Source organism: Tauraco erythrolophus, chromosome 12 (genome assembly GCF_009769465.1).
Source record: "Tauraco erythrolophus isolate bTauEry1 chromosome 12, bTauEry1.pri, whole genome shotgun sequence".
Lineage (NCBI taxonomy): Eukaryota > Metazoa > Chordata > Aves > Musophagiformes > Musophagidae > Tauraco > Tauraco erythrolophus.
This window is the reverse complement of record NC_141476.1, coordinates 4850629-4874487: the sequence shown is the minus strand read 5'-3', so window position 1 is coordinate 4874487 and position 23859 is coordinate 4850629. Positions and strand designations below refer to the sequence as shown.

At 48.7% G+C, this 23859-nt stretch overlaps 2 protein-coding genes across 2 annotated transcripts; one reads left to right on the top strand and one right to left on the bottom strand.

Moving 5' to 3' along the window:
- The first annotated feature begins 1441 nt into the window (after positions 1-1441).
- GPR27 (G protein-coupled receptor 27) lies at positions 1442-3180 on the top strand. Its single transcript, XM_086619152.1, has one exon. The coding sequence runs from the start codon at positions 2038-2040 to the stop codon at positions 3178-3180; it is 1143 nt and encodes a 380-aa protein (XP_086475278.1). The 5' UTR covers positions 1442-2037.
- A 13085-nt stretch (positions 3181-16265) lies between these two features.
- PROK2 (prokineticin 2) lies at positions 16266-23655 on the bottom strand. The gene is made up of 3 exons (XM_086619084.1): positions 23569-23655; positions 19684-19809; positions 16266-16391 (listed from the first exon to the last, which is right to left on the bottom strand). Exons 1-3 carry the CDS (start codon positions 23653-23655, stop codon positions 16266-16268), a joined length of 339 nt encoding a protein of 112 aa, XP_086475210.1.
- Between the last annotated feature and the right edge of the window lie 204 nt (positions 23656-23859).

Here is a 23859-nt window from a genome sequence, read left to right as displayed (position 1 = left end):
AGCCACAGTTATCTGCCTTTTTTTTTTTTTTTTTTCCCTCTCAGGATTTCTTTGCTCTCCTAGCGCTAGCAATAAATAACAGATACAAACCAGATCCACGGGCAAATAAAGTCCTGCGTGTGATACAGATTGCCCTCAACACATCTTTGGGCTAAAGTCTGGTTTTGCTTCCATCACTGTTCAAATGCCAGGAGTCGAGCAGAGCTGCTCTGGATGTCTGGTGCCACCATCAATGTCGGTGCCTGGCCCCCGCCAGATGCAACAAGACTTTCTGAAACCAGCCAGAAAGGTTTGCTCAAAAGGTGCTCCACTGACATCAGCTTTTGGGGCTGATGTAGATGACTTAATTGCTATCGTTTCAGGAATAACGCTGAATTTACTGATGGCTTTTAACAGAATGCTTAAAAAGGATTTCAGACGTGTCCTTCACAAGAAGCCATGAAGGAAACTCAGTAACAGTATGATAATTACATTAGCATCTCCAGTGAGCCCAGGGCCTTACAAGGCACACAGAGAGCCCTCGCCCTACATAAACTGGGAGAGAGAGGACAAGGGCCTGCGTCTCACTAGCCTACATTAATTAAACTGCCCATTATAAACCTGCACCAACAGAATGGGTGCATCAGGAGAAGCTCAGTGCTAGTTAGGCCAGAAGTGTTCTACCCCACTCACAAAACCTGCCCAGCCCTCTGCAGGCTCCATATAGGTGTGCCTGGGAGCTGGTAAGGCCCCGCACAATGCACAAACACAGAAAGCGTCCACGTGGGATAGAGACATTTTATCACCTCTCCTCCCCCTCCCTGTCTTCTTAGGTACACCCAGTCGGACCCCAGATGTCAGGCTCCTGACTTGCACAGGCAGCTTTTCCTCGATGCTCACACTGAAACATCTGCCACGGAGCTTGCTGCAAACCTCCCTCTGCAAACCTCCCTGCCCAGCAAGGGATGGCACACCGGACGCTCGGCTGCAACAGGCGCTACTGGACTTGCTTCCCCTGCATGCAGAGAGTTAAATGTCTGTTTAATATGGCTAAATCTGGCAAAAGCACATTGGTGAACGTGACACGAGTGTACCACTAATGTATGGACGTATTGGATGGATACATATACGCCATAGGTATCAATACACGTGTATTGGGCACATACAGACCCGTCATGCACACACACACACATCAGCTCCATAAGCTATAAACGGCTTCATCCCTCCGCCTCCAGAATGGGACGTGGGGGCTCCCTGAGGCCACACCGCAGCGGGACAGCAGCAGCGGCCGGACACCCCACCCCACCGCACCCCATCCCGCAGCGGTGCTGCAGGGATGCCCGCGCTCGCCTCATCTCAGCACCCACCCCCGCCGCTACATCCCCCTCCCGCCCCGCCCCGCCGCGGGAGAAGGGCGGGGGCTGCCGTGGCCCCCGGTTGCGGGCGGCTCCGCTCCGCTCCCAGCCCCGCTGCGGCAGCGGGACCTCCGCGCCGCTCCGCGCCGCTGCGCGCGTGACTCAGCCCCGCGCTCCGCAGGGGCCGGGCTGCGCGGGGGGCGGAGGCAGGGCGGGGGGAAGGAGGAGGAGGAGAAGGGAAGGGAAGAAGGAGGGAGGGGGATTTACCCCATTGTCCTCGGCGGGAGCTGGGCAGAGCCGCCGCCGCTGTGCGCAGGCTCGGCCGGCCCCTCGCCCGGCGCGGAGGAGCGGCTCGCTCGGCGGTAAGGGGGTGGCTCCGCGCCGCTCCGCGCCTCGCCCCCCAGCGCATCCCCCATCCCCATGGGGCGGCGGCGGCGCCGGGCGCGGCCCTAGCGCGGCCGCGGGGCGGGGGAGCCGCATGGCCCGCGGGGAGCGCGGCGGCAGCGCCCCGCGTCGCCGGAGCGGCCGGGGCGGCGGCGGCGGCGTTGGCGGCGGCGGCGAGGGGAGGACGGCGGCAGCGGCGGGCATGGGGGCGCCGGGCAGCGCGGCCCTCGGCCCCGGCGCGCTGCCGCGGCGCTGAGACCCCGGCCCTGCCTGCGCGGCGCCGCCGAGGAAGAGGAGGAGGAGGAAGAGGAAGGACCCGATGGCGAACAGCAGCGAGCTGGGGAGCAGCAGCAGCCCGCACCTGCCCAGCGCCGGCGGCCTGCTGAGCACCTCCGGGCTGAAGCTGGCCACCCTGGGCTTGATCCTCTGCGTGAGCCTGGCAGGCAACGTGCTCTTCGCCTGGCTCATCCTCAAGGACCGGCACCTGCACCGCGCCCCGTACTACTTGCTGCTGGACCTCTGCCTGGCCGACGGGCTCCGCTCGCTGGCCTGCTTCCCCTTCGTCATGCTGTCGGTGCGCAGCGGGGCTGCCTGGCCCCACGGGCCCCTCAGCTGCAAGGTGCTGGCCTTCCTGGCCGTGCTCTTCTGCTTCCACGCTGCCTTCTTGCTCTTCTGCGTGGGGGTGACGCGCTACATGGCCATCGCCCACCACCGCTTCTACGCCAAGCGCATGACGGGCTGGACCTGCCTGGCTGTGGTGTGCATGGTGTGGACCCTCTCCATGGCCATGGCCTTCCCCCCCGTCTTCGACGTGGGCACCTACAAGTTCATCCGGGAGGAGGAGCAGTGCATCTTTGAGCACCGCTACGTCAAGGCCAACGACACGCTGGGCTTCATGCTTATGCTGGCGGCCGTCATTGCTGCCACCCACCTGGTCTACATCAAGCTGCTCTTCTTTATCCACGGCCACCGCAAGATGAAGCCGGCCCAGCTGGTACCGGCCATCAGCCAGAACTGGACCTTCCACGGGCCGGGAGCCACCGGCCAAGCGGCTGCGAACTGGACGGCTGGCTTTGGCAGGGGGCCCACGCCACCCACCCTCGTGGGCATAAGGCAGGCCACCCACAGCCAGATCAAGAGGCTGCTGGTGCTGGAGGAGTTTAAGATGGAGAAAAGGCTCTGCAAGATGTTCTACATGATCACCTTGCTCTTCCTGCTCCTCTGGTCCCCCTACATTGTGGCCTGCTACCTGCGGGTCTTCATTAAGGCCAGCTCCATCCCCCAGGTCTACCTGACCACCTCCGTCTGGATGACGTTTGCCCAGGCAGGGGTCAACCCCATCCTCTGCTTCATCTTCAACAAGGAGCTCAGGGTCTGTCTCCGAGCCCACTTCCCATGCTGCCAAAGCATCCAGAGCACCCAGGGCACCATCCTTTGCGATCTCAAGAGCTTCGGGATGTAGGGGGACTTTTCTCTTTCTAAAAAAGAAAGATGGATATCATTTTCCATGTTTCTGCGTACGATCTCAAGAGCGTGTGACCTGTGGGGGACATACTAAACCACCACCCAGCACCCAAACCTTAGGCTGTAAGAAGCTATTTTATTTATTTTTCTATATTTTGCGTATGCTCTCTTCAGAACATAAAAGGTTGCTGTCTATGGGAACAGGTACTTGAGCAGAACACGCCCAAACCTTAGGCAGTAAGAAGCTGTTTTTCTTTGTGATTGTGTGGTTTTTAAAAACAAAACAGGGCTCCGAGTTTCCGGTCTTGCTTCTAACGTTTCTAGACATGATTCCAACAGATATGGATTAAGGCCATGACATTTTTTTGTTTCCCTATTCCTGTCTGTTTTGATAAAGGCTTAACAATTTTATTCATGTAATATTTGATAAGGGCCAAGACAATTTTATACTAAAGTTATTTTTGATGACCTCAAGAGGTGTTGTTTTGTTATTATTTGATTTTAAGTGAAGAACAAGAAGAGGACCTTCCTAATGTGGTCAGAAGTCAGTTTTTGGTGGGAGCTGTTGGATTCATTCATTCTCAAATGGTTTGAGTATTTGAAGCAGTTACTTATAACTTTTGCTTGACATGCAAACAGTGTAGAACTAATTTCGATTTTCTTGTTGCACTATTCATTTGGTAATATTTCTGAACTGTTTGTGAAATGTGATTTTAAAAATATCAACTTTAAAAATAATCAACTATAGCAGTTTTTAAAACCTAGATTGAAATTCATATTTTACTGCCTTTATAGGAAGTTATCTACAAACCTGGGTAATACTTGTACATTTTGACTGTTTTCTTTAATAAAATACTGAAAACCTTTACTGTATGTAATTGTTTCAGAATGGCAGCATTCTGCTTTGCTGACAAATAACTTGTGTATGTGGAAGGTTGTATGTCTTGTGTCTGAGTAGATTTCACAGCTGAGGTTATTATGGACAAGCACAATCCTTATTTGCTGTTAGATCTCAATTTAGGTGTTTATACCAATAAAAGTGACTAAAGCTATTTTTAAGAAGACTTAAGTTCATGATGGGCAACAGGTTTAAATAGCACAATTCTGTGTGTCTACTGAAACCAAATTTCTGTTTTAGCTAATCGCTGCTCTGTTAATGATAGAAAAGTGACTCGCTAGGCTTAGTTGGCAAAGCAGTTGTTTAACACGGTGGCTTGGTTAATACTGTACTCATTTGTAAACTATATTCCTAACAGGTAATTTATGTGTATGAAGCGTGGCGTTTTAACCTGCTTTGTTGTTCTACAGAAACTTCTCTGAAAGCGTTTTAACTGGCAGCCTGATGGCAGGATCCTGACACAACTTTGTAGCCATCTCAGAGGACGCTGTTTCTGACGTTTGTTCTTTCTGATGTATCACGTAACATCTAACGAACGTTGATCGTAGCAGTGCTGGAGCAAGTCGCACACAAATTGATAGAGATGAGCTCAATTTCCATGAAAAAATCTTTTTCTGTACTAAATGCCTTTCTGCAGAGAGTAGTCCAAAGTTGTTAGGCATCAACTGAGAACTAGTTGTCCTGAGTGCAAAGTGAGCACAGAAGAGACGTGTGTGGCAGGTCGGAGGAAGGCTAAGGTGGCAGCTCCAGATGGAGGCAGGGAATGAAACTAGGGAGGCCTCTCATTTGGTTTTATGTCTTGCTTTCCACCCCCAGCTCAGATTTGAACCCCAGAGAGGCAGCGTCTCTTGAAGTACAGAAGGGGAAGTTTGCAATTCGAGCTTTTGGTATAGCTGCAAAGAAGGTAGGCAGGAGGAGGACCGTGCTGCCTTGATGCTGCCAGAGCTGGGCTAAAGAATATGACCGTGGATGGAGTCATATTCTCAACAAAGTGAGACTTAATGATCATTTCCAAAGCTGTTTGAAAATGCATCTGGGTGCAGAAGGAAAGCTGTCAAGAACTTTAGATCACAGCAGAAGCTGGTTATCAGTGCTAATTATATTTTCATCCTGGAATATCAGATTATGGGTTCATGAATCTTGGTGAGCAATCAGGTAGAGCTGTGTTACAAAGACGTAGGGGTAAAGCATCGATGCTGTTACTGGGAGTTGTATCCCAGGTATACCTTACATGCCTTGTTTAATGTTAGGTCTTTTCAGCAGGTTTCCAACTTTTGCAGAATCTTATTTCCTTAAAATTTAAGCAGCTTCCTAAGTAGAGGCCTAGAACTGTGATCTCTAACTCAAATCTTGCCTTCTTTTTGCTAATCCTACTGGTACGCAAGCCAATGTTTTCCTTCTCTTACTCGATTAAAAATGCCTGATATTTTAGCATCCTCTCTCTCTTCCAGGCTATAAATAGTATGGTTATGATTCTATTTAAACCACAGAGATGGGAGAGTAGTTATTTTAAAACCTCAAAAGCTGCAAGGACCAGGTTTTTCACTTCTAGAAAAATTAAGCACGAGTTGTACAGTCAATTGTATATGTGGGGGGGGTGAAAAAATCACCTTTGGGTGACCTAATGGTTTTATTTAAACTTAAACCAGCTTATCAAGCCACGCTGATGATCTTTGAGGTCCCTTCCAACCCTAACCATTCTATGATTCTATAGGCATCCCCCATCTCAGAGATACTGTTGCCAGATGGGCGAGTCTGGGTTTTGCCCACTGAAGATAAGGGATGCTTTACTGTCACCCATCAGTGGCCACCAAAGCCAGCCCTGCTACAGCAAAAGGATACAAAAAAGTTCAAAAAAGATACCTGTATACCATGCCTCTTGCTTTCATGTAGCTTCCAGGGCTGTCTCAGGACTTCTGACATACTCTCAGGGCAGAATCAGCGCTGTTTGAAGTTAATTTTATATTTTAGATACTTGTAATATCAGGTAGGTTATGATCGGGGCCATGCTAGTACAAAAGAGAAGGAGCTCCAGTAGCTTTAATTGGGGTTTTAGATGGGTGTTGTATAATAGGGCTTCATTCCATAAAATGTGAAACTAAATATCAAGGACAGGCACATGGCAGAAAATTAAAAGGTACTCGGTGCCTGCACACCAACAACCACCACTTTGCAAGTCTGTCCTGCTGACTGAGAGTGCACCAAGTAGGAAAAAACAGAAAGGGCTGGAGAAGCACCAGAAGATAAATATTCCTTCTGAAATCTGAGAAAAGATAAGAAAGTTGAAATAAATAAATAAATACAGCCTTTCCAAAGCACAGTATTAACATGTTCTCACTGGATCCTTTAAGCTGCATATGGGGAAAGTGGGCCACAGAGATTAAATGCTTTGACCAAGATCAGAGAAGGGGTGTTAGAGAGGATGAAAGCCTGCTCTGGATAACAAAAGTAAACAAATAACGTGAAGAGAATGGGCTGAGCACAGGGAGCCATCCCTGATGCTGTTGGGACCTGTAAGCCTCCATGTCCTCAGCTGCCCATCCAAAAACCAGAGTGCTGCTGGTCTCGCGCAGAGGCGCTGATGGAAGAGATGCGGCAAGAGCTGGGTGTTAATAATTACCTCCCATGTCCACGTGAGAAGCTATTGCAAATTGTTGTGCAAGTCCTGGGCTCACTTGCGAAAACTCAGATGGTCTCAACCCCTCTCCCCATCCCTACTGACCAAAACACAAGGTACTAGGAGGGTTTGGTGAGCTGCATGGCAGCGGGGCTCTCCCAGCTCTTCCATATACCTATGCTTGACCAGAATATGTATTGAGTCTTCTCTATACCCCTCCAGGCAGATGTATGCTAGTTTTCCATATTCTGGGCAATGCAAGTGCTGAGTATCACAGGAAATACCAATGTCATCTCCCCCGGAGATTCTCCACAGCCTGGCTCAGAGGTCAGAGCACGCTTGCTTTTGCATATCTGTGGTGAAGAATTACAGTTGCACGGGGAGCTGCTCTGGAAACTTCTTGATTGCTGCTGGCATCTTCACTCATTCATCAGATATTTAACACATTCCTTGCAAAGGTTCCTGGTCAAAATCTTGAAGTCAGTGGAAGTTTTTAGCAGAAACTTAAATGGCAGGCCAGCTTGAAAAATGACACTGGCCTGAAATCTCAACAAGTAGCAGCTATGGCGAGCTCTGATTTACAACACTCAACACCTGGAGCACTGTGGGGCGCTTCCAGCTCTGCTGTTAGATTTGGAAAGAGTTTGCCAGGAAAGAGGCTGAAACATTTGGCCTCAGCCAAATTATCTTGATGGGCAAAGGTCTTATTCAGTAGTCGTGCTAGAGGTAGAGGATGAGCGGGGGCATGCATAGCCCACAAGCTGTCATCATTTGCTTTTCCAGTACCAGGTCTGCACCAGGGGAGACAAAGCTGCCTCCCAGAATGGTGTGAAGCCAGTAGCCTTGAGGAAAAGGGCAGGAATTTGGCTTAGTCTGGTAGCAACGATTCTTTCCTGGGGCTCTACCTGGATGTCACACAGCTACACCTCCAGAAGGCTGCTCTGCCATATGCTGTGGTACTGCCCTGGGACACATTGTGCTGAGCTCAGAGGAGAGCAAAGCTGGCATTTTCCCTCCCTTCCCAGCAAAGGATGCGTGGAGTTTGGCTAGACCTCTGCCACTTGCCCCACACGGTTAAGTACAGTCACCTTCCTCCTTTGTAGCACCTGCACTTGCTCAGAATTGCCAACAAACCACCCCAAGAGAAGTGGCTCTAGACAGAGTAACACACACATGTTGGCAGAATGTGCTGTCACTTCATTAATTTAGGCTGCAGATGAGATGATTCTGTGCAGTATCAGAATACCCCAGAAACCTTATTAGATAGTCATGCTGCAAATCAAAAAATTATTAGAAACATGGCAGGGGGGCTATTTTCTAATAGAGGTCCCCTAAAATCCTCAATTTTAGCACAGCTTCCTTTATAGTTGCTCGAAACACTGTGCAGGCTACAATTAACTCTATTGTGATACGAACCAGGAAGCATCTCCCATGCTGTGGTGTTCTTAAGCTTCAGAATATTATAAAGTATATGACATCTAGAAGAAATGGAGCCATCAGAAAAAGGCCATCAGTGAAGACAGCCTCTTAAAATTCAGTGCAGAGTCGTGATGGGGCTGTGCTGATGGAAGTCTTACCCCAAACCTCCTTTTGTGCTGGTGACCTCTGATGCTATGTCATTTGTGAAGGACCGCATGCAGGGTAAATCCTTACCCATCCATCGGTTGCAGAACTGGTGACCAAGAGCTGATTTTCCACCATCTCTGACTTTCCCTAGAGCTGACAATGCTGAGCATCTCTGAGCCTATTTTCACTCGGTCCAAGTCATTAACTGCCCCACACCTCGGTATGTTATCTGAAAAATGATTAATTATTCTTACTCACCTTTGTAAAGCACAGAGCTACTGATGGCAAGAGCAGAGCCTTATCACCGGTGAACAATTGCTGACTACTTAAGCTTTCATCACTTAACTTTAAAGTCAAGCTAAGCCTTTAATGCAAGCTGTTGCATTTCTGTATTTCTATTCATGTTTAATGACCTCGGTACTTGCACTCTGTCTTTGATCTGGTGAGTCACGCATGGTTGTACTGTGGATGTATTTATTGGAAAGCCACTTTCTTCAGTGCCACATTTTTCACCTCTACCGTGACCAGGTTGATAGCGCGAAGCACTTTGTGTAGGAGGCTTTCAAGTTCAAAGCCAGCCTTGCAAGGGCACAGGGAAGCTCTGAAGTCCCAGTTAATTTTAGGCAGTCATCACAGCGCTAATAGAGTAGGCAGAAATTAAGAGCTCGCCCCATGAAGAGAAAGCCCGTCCTAAAGTTTCTGAATGTTATTTACTGGCGTGTCATTAAAAAAAAAAAAATAATCCTGTGTTTGTGTGAGGATGATTAACCATTGGAACAAGTCATCCAGGGAAAAAACGGATCCTCCATCTGCGAGACGTGCGGTGCGAGCCTGCGCCTGCCCACGGCGCACCTGCGTGGGAGCCTGCTGCTGCCCAGCCGGGGTCCCCGCGCTGGGGCTGGGGCTCAGCCCGAGCACGCAGGGAGAAAAAGGAAGCAGAAACATCACTAAACAGCACCAGAACCCTCTCTGTCTCGTGGTGGTTCACTCCTTCCTTTTGCTAACTGTTTTACAGCACCCGTTTTATCATACCTTATAAATACCAGTGCTGGCTTCTCTCTGAAATTTTAGCAGAGGTTGAGCTAAAATGGCTTTGTCATTAAAAAAGAATCCACAGAGGGAAACACAGGAAGATTCAGGAGGAAGGGCTGAAGTCTGGGTGCTTTATGACAGTGAGAGAAAGAGGAATGATTTAGTGGAATATTACCTCACTCCATCGAACCGCTCAATCTGTCCCCATCTGTCACCGAGTGCTTGCAGGAGAGTGATGGAAAGGAAACCGTTGAGTAGCTTGATAGTCGAGTAAATCAACCGGGCTTTTTCCTTTCCTTTTCCTTTTCCTCCCTCATTAGGCTGAACACTACACAGCAGGTCCCCCAGTGCAACAGGGAGGGAGGAAAGGGAACGGTCCCATGGGTGCCATGGGGCTGCAGCAGCCCCGGGGCAGAGGCACCAGCTCCGGGTGCCCGTGGGGCTGAGGTGCCCCAGGGAGCGAGCTCCAGCAGAGCTGCAGAAGACATCTGGGCGTGGAGGAAGGCGGATGAACGTGCAATATGTTCAGCCAAGCTGCAGTGTGACTAAAGGGGGAGAACGTGGGCACTCGAGCCAAGAAGCCAACAGATCTTCTAGCAGCCTTCCAGTACCTAAAGGGGCCTACAAGAAAGCTGGAGAAGGGCTTTTACAAGGGTGTGTAGTGATAGGACAAGGGGCAATGGCTTTAAACTGAAAGAGGGGAGATTTAGATTAGATATAAGGGAGAAATTTTTTACAGTGAGGGTGGTGAGGCACTGGAACAAGTTGCCCAGAGAAGTTGTGGATGCCCCATCCCTAGAATCATCAGGTTGGATGACGCTTTGAGCAACCTGATCTAGTGGAAGGTTTAGAGCTTATGGCTTAGAGCCATAGTGTGAAAGCAAGGAGGGACATGTTTAGGCTGAGCATCACAAAGTGCTTCCCAGCAGGGCGATGAAGGATGCTGCAGAAGCAAGACTCTGCAGGGCCTACCCACAGTGCTGCCAGAGGTCTCCGTGCCAATTTTCCTGCCCAATAGATCCTAAACTCTCAGCCAGATAGACTTTTTGTTACTCTGTTTGTGAAATATCAGTCTGAGCTAAGTGCTGATGCAAACCAAATCCAAACAGTTGAAGGCTCTGTTGCAAGGCGTGAAAGGTTTGTTAGTGACTTTGGAGAGTTTAATGAAACTCTTCAAACAGGCAGGGAGGGAGGTGAAGCTGTGACACTCCCGCAGTCAGTAGGTTTTGCCATTGAATTTGGAGGGGTGGAAGACCTTCCTGTCAACATTTTGTCAACATTTCACCCATGTGAGAGAAGAAACTTTGGAGGGGGGGGGGGGATTTTTTAAAAATCTACTAATTTGACAGGATGCAGTGAAATTTTTGGAAAGAATGAGCATGCTTGCAGCTGTCTCGCTGGTGCCTCTCCCCGAGCTGACCTTTCCAGCAGGTGCCACGAGAGCGGTTAGAGATGTGCACTGCTGCCTGGGCTCCAGCCTAGCCTGGAGAAGTGAATAATGGGGTGGGGGGCCAGCTTTGCACCCCCTAAAATTAACAGCAGCTTCGATGGTTTGTGAGCTCTTCACAGCAAGAGCTGCATTTGTCCATTTGTGCTGAAAGAGCCCACGAACATCTGCAGGAGACGACACGAGTGCACTCACATGTGCAAGAGAAAAAGTAAATAAAGAAGGCTCAGCTCGGCTCATTTGGCTGGAAGCCGGCCGTATTTTCAGCCTGCTTCTGAACTGCATTACGGCCTTGGGGTTTACAAAGCCACATTACATTTAAAACCAGATTTAATCCCTTCCACGTGTTGCGATGCCACGGTGCTGGAGTTTGGGAGGTCTGGATGGGATTCCCAGCCTGGGAGGAGATGAGGAGCCCCGTGTGGTCCCTGCGCTGGCGTGGGGGTCTGCAGGGCCCCCTTCTGCAGGGACACACCTTCCCATACTGCTGGCTGGGACACAGCACAGGGACAGTTGTGGGTTCCAGGACAGCTCGGGCTGCAGCAGAGCAGGTACGCGCTGCGTACAGCACAGACACGAGCTTTATCTGGTCTATGAGATCCGTAACCTTCTGGGGACAGGGACATGCCTGTGACACACTGATATCTGGTGCCATGATACAAAGGAGCATCGAGCTGGGATGCTCCGGGCACTCCTGGCATACAATTAACCCACACCCAGTTTCCCAGGCAAACTGGTGTTTGCAGAGGAGACCTTCATCGTCACACTGTGCATGCATTTGTTTTCCCGCCGTGCTAAGCTGTCTGACCCTCAGACCTTTGGGAAATCCCTGCTGTGGAGGCGTTCGCAAGTGCTGTACGGTTACATCGCTCACTCCTCCTCTCCTGCACACTTTGCCATCCACCCTCCCTTCACTGCACCAGGCTGACGCAGCCTCAGCCCTTCACATTCTGCCTTTCCCAGCCCTGATGCCCAGGCACAGTGGCCCAAAGGCTGCCACCATCCTCCGAGGCAGCTGGATCATACGAGGGAATCTGTCCTGTTAAATCATTGAGATGTTTCCTGCTGCATCAGGCTGAGCCTGCACACACTCAGGAGTCTCCTTGAGAAATGACAGGTGATTTGCTCCATGTTTGATGTGCATTAAACTCATCTCCATTCCTGTGCTCAGAATTATTGATTAGTCTAAGAGCTGTACCCCCGCTGGTTTGGCATTTCATATCTATGTACCAGAGAAAGGCACATTGATTTTGCTATTATCAAAATCCTCTTGTATTTGCACAGTCTTTTCTCTTCCTGCAATTTTCTAATTCCTTCTGGAAAACACGTTACACATTGTCAAGATCAAACTCCTGAGACATCTTGTTTAAATCAAGGGATTCTTAGCACCTTCTGTTTCTTTTGAGCATCCATCTGTGCAGTACCAACAAATCAGAGAGCTACTGGGGTGGGGGGTGGTAAAGGCATCAATGAAGACCTCCGTCTACAGCCACAGTTGCAGTTATCATACATTATTACAGTGCATTACACTGATTAAGCGTATTAGCAAATACCATCTTCTAGGAACATGTTAGAGAAACTTCTAATAGACCAGAGCCTGAAAATAACAACAAAGTTCACATTTGCAGCCCACCTATAAGAAAACATAACCATCTATAATACCCTTTCTTACCTTATAGCTCTCCAAAGAAGCATAAACTTCTCCTTACTGTCCTACAAATTATCACCTGGACTTGTCCTGAGATAAGGGTGACAACCAAGGTTTTTATTAGGGTGACCTATGTCCTGGCTAAGCACCCATGCAGATCTGAGTCCCACTTGCCACACAACCAGGAGAATTTATTTTGTGTCACCCTCTCACTCCAAGACTTTGTAAGACTTTTTTTAAAAAGTGACCAAATTTCCTCAGGAAGGGATTGTGGGCAAGAGGATGCAGATGAGCCTGAGCTTCAGCTGGGTTTTCTCCAGCTCGGCTGCAGAGCTTTTCCTCCAGCCCCTCAGGCTTATAGGTGCATCTTGCTCAGTCAGCTGTGCACCCGCAAACCCAAAACACCTTGCTTCACCTTTCCTAATAAGCATGTAATCAAATTAATGCAGCAACTCATTATATGTGGTGGTGCCCTGTCCTGAAATGGCTTCTCTGCTAACCCAGTGTCTGGAAATAAACACTGAAACTCCTACAGTTTGGTGTGATATCATCATTATTCTATAGCATATCTGCAATATAAATATTAATACAATATTAAAAATTAATGCACATATTTCTATTAATAATTAATAATATTACTCCAATATTAATAAAATTAAACCAAACATTGCCACAGATCTCCTAAGTGGAGTGAATAAAGGAAAGTGTTTAAACGAGGCTCTCAAAAAACCACGCATAGTGGAGAATGGGACATCTCCCTTTCATGAAGATGTTTTCCAGGGCTGAAGAGGGTTCCTTTTTCTCGTCTGATTTCTCCTGCGAGGGCCTACCCCCTTCTCTTCCTCCCAGGTGGGTGAAGAAGCTGTTCCTGGCCTGGGATTATTGCCAGGGTGATGCTGAGGCAAACTGAGCTGCGCAGGGGGCTGCAGAAAACCTTTCGTGGTGGTTCAAGGTCAGCCACCTTTTTCCATCGGTCACACTGAGCCCAGTCAAGTCAAGTTAAGCTTTTTTGAGGGGCATGCCTGGCCATTTACGCTTAGAAATACTTCTTGTGGTCACTGGTTTATGCATTATCATTGTAAAGCAAAGGGAAAGGGCTTTTTCCCCCCCTCCTCTTTCGCTGCAGAAAGAAATTAAAGGCACTTTGCAGGTGTGCTTGGGTTAGGATATGTCCCCTAGGATGGGAGAAAAGATAATTGATTAGGACAGAGTTTAGGAAAGAATTGGGATGCAAATCTTAATCATCCTTCCAAAATGATCTCTCAAATCGACTAACCCTCATTGTGAGTGTCAATTAATGAGAATTAAATTGCTAAAAGGGAAATCGTAACAACTATTGCCAAGTGAATATAGTGGGGATGTAGGACAGGGAGGTTTTGCCTTTAGCTCTGCTATGCCAGCAGAGAAGGTGTGGAGAAGCCCCTCAAGGCCAAGCACAGGAGAACGTCTCTCTCAAAGCAGCACCTTCCTCATGCCCTGTCCAGGAGTGCCTGCAGGACATGAGTACTTCCAGCTCCTTCCTAAAGATGGTGTGAACTTTGAACTCATGTAATTGGGGCTGTTCTCATTACCCAGATAAATGCCTGCTCCCGCGAGTTAATTGGCACAAATTACAACTGCAAAGTCGCTCTGCTCTCGTCTGATAAACTCTCCTGGGAGTTCAGTTTGGCAGGTCTAAGGCAGTCATCGGATATAATTGTCCACTCACAATGATATAAACCAGGACTATTACCTTCAGTGGAGTCACTGGTGATTTATGCCAGTGAGAGATGAGAAGCAGGGCTGGTGTTTCCTGCTATGGTTCATCGTTTCGAGCACCATGACAATGTGCTTTGGTAAAAATGAATGGAACAAGAGGTGGGACACATACACATGTGGGCTGCTTCTGTTTTCCTTCTCGATTTTCCCTTTGGGTGTAAATTGAGGTATTAAGCTAATTTTATACTGATAGACATGGACAGAAAAGCAACCCCCAGACTCCCAATGTGTTTGTCCTCTGCAGACTCAGACTGCACAGGTGCACAGGGTGTTTGGGGAGCCCTACTATTAAGTGAGAGTGACAGGATCAGGTTTTGGATTTGTTTTTAAAACCAGGTTACAGGAATTTCTGCAGTGCTCGCAGGTCACTGTATTAGCATGGGAAGGGGCTGGTCTTCCACCAGCACAGCCCAGCCCTTTGGGTTAGCGATGAGCCCCTCTAAGGCTTCGCATTATTACAGGCACTTTGTAGCTGATTGCATTAAAGCAAACCACGTATAAAATTACCATTTGGTGGCACCTCAGACTTACTTTTTTTTTTTTTCTCCTTACAGGATCTGAACCTGCTGTCGCTTGCACAACTGCTGTATCGCCACTGCAAAGGGTGAAGCAAATTATATAGGCTTTGGAGCAGAAGACCTGGGGTCGGGGTGTTTAGAGTTGGGAGGATGCAACTGTATCTCTCAAGACACTTATTCTTCTAACATGTGCAGGATCTGCAAGGATCTGGCACAGGGAGGCTGCAGAGCCCAGTGGAAGGTACCTTGTAAACTCACTGGGACGTTTCTCATCTTCTCTAGTAGAGGTGTTTGCTTTAATACAAGTGTGCTAACTTCTCTCAAACCCCTCATCGTCATCAGCAGCAAAGGACCGATTGTTGAATGATGAATGACTTCACTTTTCCAGTTCCAGCTTATGTTTGCACGTCTGAGAGCAAGAAACGTGTGAAACTCACACAAACTATTGGAATTCTAGCTCCGGGGACTGACAAGTAAACATGGAGCTACCTGGTATTTCATAGAAAACCCACAAATTATATGTTGGCTGGGTTAAAGTTGATCCTTTGAGGATCTCGTGCCAAGAAAAAACTCATATTAACTACACCAAGATTCCTCCATCGTCTAAGACTGCAGCTTGGTTGAGGAATTCATGCCTTGTAAACTGCTGAGTTTCCCTAAAAGCAGCCAGAGGCATGTAATATTTTGCTAAGCTATCTGTAAGGAGTTCTGCTAGCTTGGGTGAATCGAGTACCTGATAACAGATCACACTGAATAAAAATGGAAAGCCACAATGACAAAATAATGTTATAATATTAAAATAAATCAAATCATGTACTGCCATTATTCTGATACAGAATTTTTACACAGCAAATTCGATACATATACAAGTCAGGCAGCCCATTACAATAAACTTCAGGGTTCCTTTTTTTAATATAAACTACATCTTAATACATAGTTTGAGATGATCGGGTATTTTCACACCAAGTCAAGTAACAACTTCTTCTCATCTTAGAAGATTAAAATAACAAAATCTTTTAATGCTTTGAATATTGAAATGCTTTGGTTCCACCTGCCACTTTTTTTAAAAGTGTAAAAACTACATCTATTGGTTAAACTTTCACCCTAGAGATGTGCCTAACTTATAAATACAGTTATATTAATAAAGATACGAAATGTAATGTAAATACAGTTTTTTGCCAATCGCCATATGCTTCACACTATGCAATTATTCAACTCTCAGTCCGATTCAGGCATTCCGAAGTGTAAAAACATGGCCAAAGCTTTCCAAAACTGACAATAATCTTGGATATTTTCATTCTGAGGTTAAGCTGGAACCATGAAGACCATGAGACGGTTCAGAAATCGTTACGCTCCTGCCCTCAGAAAGCAATTCTGCTTTAGCAGATGCCGTTTCGCTCACCCCAAAATGAAAGCATCTGCCACCACGAGTCCCTCCTGAAAACCTTGGCCACTACAGCACAGTATCTGATTTTCGGTCTTGATGTTGGTGAGGCAGGAAAGGATGGTAAAGGGTTTCCCCCAGCAAGTATCTTGTTCGTCACAATAACAAGAAAAAGAATACATTGAGTGGCTCTTTCTAGCGCAGAATAGCTCCTGCTAAAAAAAGACATCTTCTTTTCTGAAGTCTGGTAAACATTTGAATTTGCTGGGAGAAGTCCGTACGCAGGCCAGGCTGGGCAGACACGGGCAGGTGTGGTGCATCCGCCGCCCGGAGAAGGGGACCTGGGGACAAAGAGCACAGACGTCAGGGACAGGGAGCACAGCAGCGATGGGATGGATGGATTCGGATGAACAGCAGGGATATGGGGAATGCTGCCCACCTCCCTCCATGGCAGGAGATCCCCGGGAACTGCAGTGCCAGGGCTGCATAGCAGCTGGCAAACCCAACCCCATTGCTTCTCCCAGTCAAGCTACAGTTGAGAGCTAAATTTAACAGTCCATCTTGCTGTGTAAATCTACATCTGTGACACATGTTCTCCGTTTACTCCCATTTCATAAAGGAGCCTGTTGTGAAACTACACTGGCCTTTCGCATCACGTTTTGTGGTGTTTGCTGTGCAGGGGTTTCTGCTCGCCCCGGTTCCCGCATTGCCATATGGCACAGAGCAGCCGGTCAGCTGCGTAGCGGGACCCAGGGACCGCAGGATCCCGTGGTAGTTTGGGCTGGAAGGGATCTCTGTGGGTCACCTCACCTGACCTCCCTTTGAGCAGAGTCCCCTTGCCACAGGGCAGAGGTTTCTCATTTCATCCTACCCTCCTCCCGCCACGCCGTGTTGCAGGGAGCCCACATACGGACCGCGTTAAATGAATTTCATTGCGCCATGACGTGCACACGCACTGAGACTCAAAAACAACTTGATCACAAGATCCATCTTTTACCGGATCCAGGCCTCCGCCAGCACGTGAGCTGAGCCGAGTGGGACAGCCTGGTGGGGCAGCATGGCCAGGATGCAGAATGGGAAGCACAGAGCCACTGCAGCCGGCCAGGCAGACAGCCCTAATTCCCTCATTTCCTGATTTCTGGGCATTTTGAGCCTGTGCTTTTATTATTCCAAGATTGCTTTGTGTCAGCGTGTAATTTTTCCCTTTAAGATGGTCAAAGGGATAAAGTCCCACACATTCCCCCGTGCATTGCACCAAGGACCTGCCCGACTCCATGACACCCTACCGGACGCAGGGGGCGAGCCAGGGTCTCCTGCGTCACCTGTGGTGCCCTGGGCCAGCACCAGCCTCCTGCCTAGCACCATCTCAAGAGCATCCCCAGTTCCCCACCCCATGTGCCACAGCCCTGCAAGCAGAGAGGCCACTGATCACAGGTGCCAGGGACTCCCCATGGGAATCACACCTTTTGGGTGCCCACGCACAGTGCTGCAGAAAAACCTAAAACCCGAGCTCCTCAGGCTGGTAGGGCTGACTCAGAGGTACCTCTCAGCCCGCTGACAGCTCAAATGATTTATGCAAAACGTTAACATTCCCTGCAAGGAAAGGTTGCTTTCAGCGGGACTCCCACGCTGAAGACGTGGCTTAATAAGGCACCCGGCTGGGGACAGGCAGCAGGTGACAGCTCTGCAGGACGGGCACTTTGCCAGGGCGTGAAGCTTCTGCCTGCGCAGGCAGAGCCCGTGTGCCCGGAGCTGGCGCTGGCGATGCCAGCTGAGCCGGTGCATGCTTTGCCACACACCAGGTTTTAATGAGCACGAGGTGATGGGAGTTTGTAGGTGAAAAGGAAACAAGGGAGCTCCTGGGAGAGGCATGGGGGGTTACGTGCTGCCAGCTCTGCCTGCTGACCCACCAACCCTCACCTGCCTGGTCCTGCCTGCAAACCCTACCTCTGCAATGCCAACTGAGATTGTTCACGGCATCAAGCCACACCATCTAGTTGCTGTGAAGGAAACTAGAAAGTGGAAACCCAACCACCAATCATCCCCTCCAGGGTATCTCCAAGCCCATCTGGAGGTCTCCAAGGTGGTGGCATGGCCATGGTGGTGCCCGCTTTGTACCCAACCTGCAGGCAAAGGAAAGGTTTCGGTGGTGAGGGCAATTGGTCTCCCAGCTGTCCCCTACCAAAATATTGAGGGGAGAGGAACCATTGAGCAAACTCTCTATCCTCAAAAAATACCTAATTTCTAATAAATCAGTTTGCTTTGTGCTTGTCATGAAGAGCAGTGGGGTAAGGAACCTGAATCTCTAATTAACCTCATCAAGCTTACAAACATCAGTGACTGTGACCATTAAGTCTGGGGTGGACAGGCGTCTTCCCTGATTGTAATTATGTGGGCAATTAGCTTAACACATATCAGACAGTAGAAATTATTGCCCAATAGCAATAAGCTCATAACGAACCTAGAAGTCGATTTCTCCTATCCTGAGACTCCTGCTAATGTAAAGAGCCCTTACAATAAAAACCTGCTACGCTGCATAATAAAAAAAGAGAATTTGGTCCTCAATATCACAGCAGAAGATTTAAAAAATTTAACTGTAAAAGAACAGAGCCTTGCAATTCCTAAAATTGAGAAAATAAACCATAGATGTGAAGCTGAGAAGCCAGGCATTAGATGAGACAGTGAGAGAGGCAGCTACCTAGCTGCACATTTATAATCTGAATTTATTGCCATGATGTCTTCCAATGTGGTGACTCTCAGGCCATGCTCTTCCCTGAGCATGGCTCTGAAGACCACCAGGTTCTCAAGCTCCTTGGTAACATCTCATCCATTCTTTTGTACACAGATTGTATTATTGATAAACAAACAGCCTTTTTCATAGTATGTATAACATACATAATTACATACCCTTAAATAAATGTATTTGTTAATATAATTATATTAATAGTATAGTGTATCATAAAATAATGTACTATAGATGTAATGAGTGTTTTATATATGTGTGTGTATATATGTATACGTACATATATATTCAAAATTAATAGGCAGAATAGAAGCTAAGGGCCTGTGGTGGGTTTTCTCAAGTATAAGCACGTGCCAACACGTTCTCATTGGATTCTGAAAGGACCAGTGGCTCTCAGCCTCTGGACTTGAATTGGACGTTGCTGTCTGATGAGAGAGGGACCGTGCTGCAGTGACGCACCAGGTGTCCCAACACTGGCTGGTGACATTTTTATGCTTGTGATGGGATTTTGTCCAGTTCCACTGAGGTCGGTGGTGTTTTCTACGCTCCTGCTCACCTGCGTAGGCATTGGCAGGGTTGGGCTTGGGAACCGTTAAGGCTGTTTTGGATCATGTAACGAAGCAAAACAGCAACAACAAACTAATAAGAATACAAAGTGAAAAGCTTGTGTTACTTTCATCTTCAGATTCTCTTCAGCATAATTCTGACAGTAATGTATTTCCTTACGTAGGTACCTTCAGCACTATTTGCATACCGATGCAATGCCTGGGTATCGTAACGTGTTTGCACCATGTATAGTTTTTATGCAAGGTGACGTACAGCACAGTATATTTCTGTTTCTTTCTGCCCTGCAAGCTCCGATCTCACAGCCCCCCCAGTGACGTACTCACTCGGTGACTCAAAGGATGGCACTCCTCTCCCAGATTTCCCATCGGCGTGCACATTCGCAGGCTGCGGATCCAGAGGCTGACCGCACAGCACATCCCTCCTCCGCACTGCTGGTCTCGATCGCAGGCCTGGAGTTCAATACAGCAGGAGAAAAAAAAAAAAGAATAACAACTATATTCCAGAAATAGGACAGATCAGGTGCTCAAGAGCTGCTTCTGACACCCCACAAGTTCTCATGGCTCATTAAGGCTGAATAACAAGGTTTAAGGCTGATTCATAATACAGATATCTCCCTTGGATCTCGACATACAGGCTCCTGGCACGTTTCACAGTTGAGCCCAGGATGCTTAAAGCCACGACCACATGTGGAGCTGCTCAGGGCTGAATCCAGGACTGTCAGTGATTTACAGTCCCAGCTTCTGACGAGCGCTGATGGACCGTGGCACATCCCACTGCACTTTTCCCAATCGCAGCCTGAGTGAGCTCAGGCAGGTGCAAGGACCAGTCAGGAATCCCGTCTTACGGCAAAGCTAAGATAGGAAATTATCTGTTAATTTAAAGACTTCTACGGAACTATTCCTTCTAGTTTCTTATGATAATATCTTATGGTTGAGTGCCTTTGCAAATGCAAGACTGCATGATAGTTTTACTAGAGAAGTTCAAGTGCAAGTAGCTAAAATAGAAGTTTAAATAGGGATTCTGTGGTGGTTATCTAGAGTTACATGTAACTACAAGAGGTCTTAAATGTGTCATAGAAGAAGCTTTGCATGAGAGTCCACCACCAAGAAAATGCTACTGTGGCAGCATTCCCCCTGCAAGGCGGGGGGGCGAATATTTCAGCCACTTACCCAAAACAGCTTAAATAAGCACAAACCAAAATGCAAACTACTGGGCATGCTTTAAAAACTAGAAACCACAAAGAGCAATTGACATTTTAGGGTTTGGAAATAGATTACTGCGCCTCTTTTACTTATTTTTTTTTAACCAAAAGCTTATCAGACTTTTTATTATATGACTTTAATGCAAAAACCAGTCTCCTTCCTCTGATGAGAAATCCCATTAGCTAAAGCTTCTGATTACACCCAAAAGGTAAGTTTAATTAACTCACTTCTTTTTTAACGTCTGACAGCAGGAGTGATAGACCAAAGGCACCGGTCAGCAGTACATAAACAGGCAACTTGTGAAAACGCACATAAAAGATGATAATGGCTCTGGGGAAGACTGCGTGTCAGAACAAACATTTGCTTGAGGAAAAAAGCTTACAGATCTTACCTTGGGATTTACATGATAAATGCCATTACACTGTACTCTACTGGGCAAATATTACACCAGGTCAACTGGCAGAAGCTAGATCAAAATAAGTGTTTACAGATCAGCTAGTAATTTAGGATAACGCGATTGCTTTAGCGCCAAGCCACTACATCATGTGTGTAACCCAAATGGTTAGCTCTCCTCAACACACATTTAATGAAGCAGACAGCTCTATGCTACAGATGAGCCCAAACACACAGAGTATTTACTTGTAAGACTAATATGGCCATAAAACTACCACTACAGCCTGCCAGGTAGATAACGTTTACTTCCTAAGCACTCTCTCTCTCGCTCAAAAAAACAAGCAAAAGAAAAAAAAAAATCTGCCAGTCCAGTGATTTTGGCTGCCACCAGCGTGCCACATCCACTGCTCAGCTGGAGTCACAGCCTCTGCTATTCCTCGCCAGTCAGCTCCTGGCTCCCTTTTCATCTCAGTTGTATCTCAAACCCCATTCATCTCCCTGGGACTGGTCCCGGAGTGCAGTACCACTCAGCCACAAAACAGGTTTGAGTATGTCTAGCAGGAAAGGGTATCCAAAACACTGTGCTGAACCATTTCTTTTTAAAACACACACACATACATACATCTGGCAGAACTTTTAAGACCCTCCTTCCAAAAATGTATGACAAGTTTTGAAAATATTCAACCCAAATGCTCCTGCCCAGACCTTATCTTCAATGTGTTATTCATACCAATACTGCTAATATTCACAGTACACAACATGAAGGACAATCCCTTCAGCATCCCATTTAAACGTGGGTTTGTAGAAAATTCAGCTCGAGAAAAGAGTTCCAGGTGAAATGCCGGCTCAAAGCCAACTGAAGTCACCCAATCAACCAGCACTGATGTGAGGAAGGTTTGAATCAAGTCCTTAAATTGCAAAGGAAAAGCACCTTTCAGGCTCAGAGGATGAGGACAGGAACACCTACGTCAGCTCTCGTCTGAGATTTGTCTGTTCATCGGAAGCCAAAAATGCATCGAAGTGGTTTAAGCAGAAACGCACCGCAATAGTTAATAAAATAACATTTTCTAGTTCTAATCTATTTTTACTTTTAGAATCTGCTTTGTCCTTAATCTATTATTAATCACTTCACAATTACTTTATTTAATGGATTAGTTATGCTCTAAAGGTGTAGCCACAACTTGAATAATAGACATATAAACTGGTCCTCCGTTGCTGGAAATATTTCTACTTAAAAAGGACTTGAAATTCTCAAATTAAAAAATTCTTGCACACTCTCTGCTCTGAAAATTAATGAGTCTTGGGAACTGATCTGACCTCCAGAGAAATGCCTACAAGCTGTTTCATGGACTTCAGTGAAGTCCGAACAGGGAGCCTGGATGGCCACGGAGTAATCCAGTGCCACGAGTACTTCTGCTGGTGACAGAAGACATGTGAGCTCTTGAAGGAATGCAAGTGCTAGGTTATTAATCCAAAGCAAATACTAAAAAAATCATTTTACTTAAGAATGATGCAACGCTTTGGGTTAAATAACATCTTCGGAAGAAAAATATTTTCACAACCAAAGTAAACTCAAGTCTAAAAACAACAACAACAGCAGAGGACTCATTTGTGAAGGGTGGCTATTGAGGGGAAAAAGCAGCACAGTCATACTTAAAAAAAAAAATAAATAAAATAAAGCAGTGTTTTGCGATGATTGCAATATAGCGGTGCTGCCCTGTAAGCTGTGGGATGGGAGGAACTGGAGGAACTTGGGGTGCACAAGCAGGAGGTGCGGTGCCCCAAGCCAGGCCCTCCCGGGGCAGGTTTGGGGACAGCCGGGGCTGTGGTCTGCATTGGGGGGCGAGGGTGGAAGCAGCCTCCAGCCCTGGAGGGGCAGCGAGAGCCTCTGCACACACAGGGACCAGCCTGGAGACACCCTGCGCCGAGTCCAGGCATCCCCCAGCCCAAAGGGACAGTGCCCACACCGCGGCACCCCCACCCCAGAGACCCGCAAGTCCTGGTATCAGCCATCGCAGAGACACCCCCATGTCCTGGCATCGCCCACCCTAGAGCGACCCCCAAGCTCCGGTGTCGGTTAGTCCAGAGAGACACCCAGCTCAGGGCGTCCCTCGGCCCAGACAGACCCCACGTCCTGGTATCGCTTATCCCAGACAGACGTCCCAAGCCCCGGCATCTCTCACCCCCTGGCACAGCCCTCCCTTCCTTCCCCATCCTGGTTACCACTCCAGAGAGACCCTCAGCTCCGGGCATCGCTCTCCCTCCGCGAGACCCCTCTGTCCTGACATCCCTGACCCCGGACAGACCCCCGCGTCCCGGCACTGCCCACCCCAGACAGACCCCCAGCTCTGGGCATCCCCCACGGCAGAGCCCTCCCCTATATCCCGGCATCGCTCACCCCGGGCAGCCCCCCACGTCCCGCCGTCACTCACCGCAGACAGACCCCCAAGTCCTGTCGCCGCTCGCCCCGGCAGAGCCGCCCCAGCCCCAGCCCCCGCCGCCGCCCGCTTTCCCGCCGAGCCCCCGCCGGCTCCAGCCCGCCTGCGGCTGCCGGTGCCGGCGCGGCGGCTCCCGTCGGTGCCGTCGGTCGCGGTGCCGTGCGGCGGCGCTTACCCCGGTGATGACGGCGCCGTGCCCGGCGGCCAGCAGCAGCGCCAGCAGCAGCAGCACCGGCGGCGGAGCGCCGCGCAAGCTCCGCATGGTGCCGTCCCGCGGCCGCGGTCCCTGCGCTCCCCGCGGGCGCAGCGCGGCGCAGCGGAGCCGGGCGCGGCGGCCGCCCCAGCCGTTATAAAGCCGGGGCCGCCGTTGGCGGCAGCGTGAGTCACCCCCGCCCTGGCAGCGCCGCGGCCGCGGACCGCCGCGCGCACCCACCGCGCCCAGGTGCGCGGCCGCGGGACGAGCCTC